The sequence below is a fragment of the Poromitra crassiceps genome (assembly GCF_964638095.1).
Source record: "Poromitra crassiceps genome assembly, chromosome: 22".
Classification (NCBI taxonomy): domain Eukaryota; kingdom Metazoa; phylum Chordata; class Actinopteri; order Beryciformes; family Melamphaidae; genus Poromitra; species Poromitra crassiceps.
In genome coordinates, this window is record NC_139647.1 from 1819110 (window position 1) to 1824139 (window position 5030).

The window sequence follows — 5030 nt, forward strand, 5'->3', positions numbered from 1 at the left end:
ACACACAGAATAAAATCATTTGCTAATTTGTAAAACATCCCAGCCAATAAAAAGTATAACAGACTAACATGTAGGCCACAAGGTCCTAACTGACGATACATTTGTCATTAAATTGTTAGTTAAATCCCTCCTCTCAAACATTTTTTCAACCTTTCACTGCAGGGGGTGAGCCACTGATCAATTAGTGCTGGTCAGGGAGGGAGTAAACCCGCTAATCTGATTCACAGCCTAGTGTGTTAAAGGAAAATAAAAGTGGTGTTGAACTAATTAGATCACTCGAGCCAATTTGCCATCTACACAGCACCACTGATCACCAACTGCACTGAAGATTAGAATTTGGATTAACCTACAGGGATGTTCTGTCAATCCCACTTTACAGCAAACTGTAGCTGTAATTGTAAATGTAGAGAAATAGGATTGGCAGCCCTCAGTGGATGAGTCTAGCTGTGTTTCACACCTTAGGAACAATGAGCGCTTACATCAGGGGTGTCAAACATACGGCCCGGGGGCCAGAACCGGCCCTCCAAAGCGTTCAATCCGGCCCGCAGGATGATTTGTGTGAAAATTGTGTGAAGTGTGAAAATTGCACCGAGAAGTCCATTCCAATTTTTTCAAGCTGGATTTGACACCTAAAATTAAGGCTAAGAAGGCTAAGAGGTGCCACGTTTCAGGAGCAAGTTACCATATTAAGCAGCCTATTCATGTTTCCCATCAATAAATGGTCAACTATTTTCAGTACCCTTGAATATAGAGATGAATTGCACAGTTGCCATACATTTGCAGTTAGACAGTAGATTTGATATGATAGGCCTATGGTAGCTGAGATAACCTTACAGTATGTGAAACTGTGTTCTTAAAAAGTACCTGTAGGCCTAATTCTTTAAACTAAAAGACTCAGTAAAATTTAGAGCTGTTGTTATTATAGATTATTATGCATTTATTTTCTTTGCCTGGCCCACTTGAGACCAAATTGCGTCGGATATGGCCAGTGAACTAAAATAAGTTTGACACCCCTGGCTTACATGGAATACATATAATAGGTTTGGGGGGGGGGGGGGGGGGGAAGAAGAAAATGTGACATTAGTCGTGTATTGTTGGAATAATGCAAAAATAATATAATAGAGGCGGTAGAAATATATATATAAAAAAAGTGACATTGCCGTAGCACAGAACAAAGACAGAAGCTAAACTGCACAGGAGGCAAAAAGCATCTTGCCATGTCATGGTGTAATAGATGTCGTCCACTGGGGCAGCAGCTGGAGCAAACAGCAACCTCCTACTCCCTCCTCCCTCTGTACCTCATCACTTTAGGGCGCTTTATATATTTCTTTCCACCTACACGTCCTCCCCAGAAGGCGTTCTCCACGTAGGCAGTGTAGTCAGCAGCGGCTACCTTGACTCCAAAGACCCCATTTCAGGCCCCCATGGATGTTTACCCTCACACCCACTTTCTCCCCTTGAGAAATTTCTCCTACTTTTCCTTCTTCTCTGAGCTTCAGCCCTCGGATCACGTCGCCAAGACGACAGTGGAGACCCTGGCTATCACCGCCGTCTTCCTGGTCTCCGTGGCAGCGAATGCGGCAGCTGCAGCCCTGGTAACCCGGGAACGCAGACTGCTGGCCAACAAGACCATCCTGACGCTCAATCTCTTTGTGGCCGACCTGCTGTTTGTCAGCATGATCCCGCTGATCGTGGCGGTGCGCTGGACCATGTCGTGGACGCTGGGCTACGCCGCCTGTCACACCGTGCTGTATGTCATCTGTATGAGCGGCTGTGTCACCATCACGACCCTGGCCTCCATCAGTGTGGAGAGGGTGCAGGCTATCCTCCGGCTGCACACCGGGCCCACGCTCAACCTCAGGACTGTGTGCCTCACCCTCGCCTTCGTCTGGGGCTTCTCTGCGCTCACCAGCACACCGCTCAGTCTGTTCTTCACTGTGATGGAAGTGGATTTCCCAGACCAGGTATGGATGGATGGATGGATGGGAAGCTCAATCTCCCTGCCATTAAAGGGATAGTTCAAAATGTTTAAACCCTAGCCCTAGTAGCTCTGGGAAAATGGGCAAAAACGAATGCAAGGTCAATGATGCTCCTGTATATAAAGAAACTGACTGAGGCTCACTCAAATTTGATCCACAGTCACACAAAGTGAGTTTCAGTGAGTTTCTGTCAGCTGGTCCATACAGGAGCGTGACCCCGTTGACCTTGCATTTGTTTTTGCCCAACTTTCCACAGCTACTCTGAGCAACATGGTTTGTTCTGAGAGAGAACTCTCCTAATCAACATCCTCATTAGTAAGTAGCAGACAGGGCTAGACTTTAAAACAATGTTTGAACTATCGCTATAATGTACTGCACTGGTAACTCTTTCTATGACCCCCCCAACAACAGGATAATGTGCGGTTGTTTCACGCAGCAGTATCATTGCACCTTAGGAGGACTATCATATCTTCGGATCTGCAATCGGACGTCGGAGACGGATAGGAGAGCGTTTTGAACAGCCTTTCCCCCTTATTGCCTATGAGAAGGCTGTGTGACCCTGACTGCTGCACGAGTATAATTAAGCAATATAGCATGAGAGCCAGTGTGTTGTGGCAAATATATCCCGCTGATCAGCTGTTATCCCACGAGGCCGCAGGCCGAGTGGGATAACTGCTGAGCAGCGGGATATATGCCACAACACCACGCAGCTCAAGTGCTATATTGCTTTTATAAAACGGTTTCCAAGTATGATAATATAATAATAATAATACTATAAGTCCGACTGGCATGGTATTCTGATAGTCAGTTGAAACACTACTGTAAGGCCGGACCGCAAGAACGTGCGGGTGATTTGATTGGATCGTTCTGGAGACTGAAGTTGAGATTGGCCAATCCTGGCGCTTGCTGAGAAGCTGAGAGCTTTCTGGAAAGCCCGACACGCAGCTCAAGCGCAGCGCTGCATTCTCAGCGCTTGCTGAGAAGCTGAGTGCTTTCTGCAAAGCCTGACACCAACTAACGTTACGGGGTTAAATGCGGGGTTAACAGCCTTTTTTTTGCAAAGAAGACATTAGCCCGCGTCTATTCTTGTACAAAACATAATTTTCTGCGAAGTATTAGTAAAGTTATAAGCGAAGATCGATTCACAAGGATCTGACAGCTGTCTCCGCCATTTGTTTTTTCTACATTGTCATTTGAGGTAACCAAAGCCTTTTAGTAAGAGAGTTGCCATGGCAACCAATAACCCATGGCCATGGGTTATTGGAGTGGGTTACTGGATTTATACAATGGCTGTGAACCAATCAGATTGCTTGATTTGAGAGAGCCGTTTTATAATATATAATATACGGAGTGCAGTAGTAGGGTGACTTTCTGGGGCTACAATCCATGGTAAAGACGTGTTGAGCATGAGGCCTGGAGTCTGCACTTGAAAATCTGTGTGCTGATCTTGCATTGCTTTGATGTACCATGTCCTTGTTGGCTCGTTCACATGTCCCCATCTGAAAAAAAATGGAGTAAAGCATTGTTTTGACAGACAACCCCTCCTTCATTAGTAAACTACAGTATGTCATTGCACTTGCAAACTTAGTGTTAACTGTTCTCTGTGGCATCTATAGTGTACTGCACTGTTAACTCTAACCCTTTCTATGACCCCCCCCACACACAGGATAATGGGCTCATATGCACTCTCAAGTGGCCTGATGCGACCGCGGAGATGTTGTGGAACGTAGCCTTCACTGTGCTCTGCTTCCTCCTCCCAGGACTCATCATTGTGATCAGTTACAGCAAAATCCTACAGGTGGGATCACTGAGCCGTTTGACTGACAAAGATTCCATCGTTTGTGAGGGAAGCAAAGGGTTTTCCACAAAGCAACCTGTGTTAATGATTTATTTGACAATTAATGCCAGCTGATGCTCGTTCATTTATTGATATTTCTCTCTGGACCCCGGCTTGGCGAAATGTGTCCTTGGTGGAACAAAGACTGAAGCTGGAAATAGTAAGTGTAATGTGTGCTTAGGGCTTAGCTAACACAATCATCTGTCAATATTGCATGGGGGAAAAAAGACTTCATGCTCCATATGTGGATCCATTAATGCAGAGATTGTTACATCACATTACTCTGTCGTTTACTCATCATATCGAATGTACCAATCTCTGCTCCGTGCTCCATATCAGAGATAGTTACATCATATTACACTACCTCGTGTCCTCGTCATATCGCATGCCACAATGGAGTGCTACTGTAGATTAGAGCTGCAACGATTAATCGATCGACAGAAAAATAATCAACAGCTATTTTGATCATCGTTTTGAGTAATTTTTTAAGAAAAAAGTCAAAATTCTCTGATTCTTCTGCTTCTTAAATGTGAATATTTTCTGGTTTCTTTACTCCTCTATGACACTAAACTAAATATCTTTGGGTTGTGGACAAAACAAGACATTAGAGGACGTCATCTTGGGCTAATTGGGAAACTGATCTAAATGTTTTCACCATTTTCTGACATTTTATAGACCAAACAACTAATCGATTAATCGAGAAAATAATCGACAGATTAATCGATAATTAAAATAATTGTTAGTTGCAGCCCTACTGTAGATAAATGCATTTGCATTACCATAAATAAAAAGGTGATGAAATTGTCGACAACCATCTCTCTTCTCTCATCTTTCAGTTTACGAAAAGTTGCAGGCGAAGGGTGCGGCCCAGAGACGGCCAGTCTTTAGGAGAGTCTCCCGAGTATCTCGTCTCCCGCCAGGACATGAAGCTCTTCCGCACACTCTTGATCCTCATGCTGTCTTTCCTCGTCATGTGGAGCCCCATCTTCATCGTCAACGCCCTCATCCTGGCCAGGAACTTCCACGGCCACCTGCACGTCTCCTCCACCATGTTCTTCTGGGTGGTGACGTTCACCATGGGCAACTCGGCCCTCAACCCCATCCTCTACTCGGTCTGCCAGTTCAAGAACGGCTGGCGCAGGCTCTGCTGCGGCTCGGCTGTTGTGGCGCCGTTGAAGCGTGGCGACGGGCAAACGCAAGAGAGACGGCAATGA

General features: G+C 45.4%; 1 protein-coding gene across 1 annotated transcript; it reads left to right on the forward strand.

Moving 5' to 3' along the window:
* Window positions 1-1424: 1424 nt before the first annotated feature.
* Window positions 1425-5030, forward strand: LOC310796079 (free fatty acid receptor 4-like; the record flags this gene model as incomplete). Its single annotated transcript, XM_083658230.1, has 3 exons — window positions 1425-1964; window positions 3646-3777; window positions 4653-5030. The coding sequence occupies 3 exons, from the start codon at window positions 1425-1427 to the stop codon at window positions 5028-5030; spliced, it is 1050 nt and encodes a 349-aa protein (XP_083514356.1).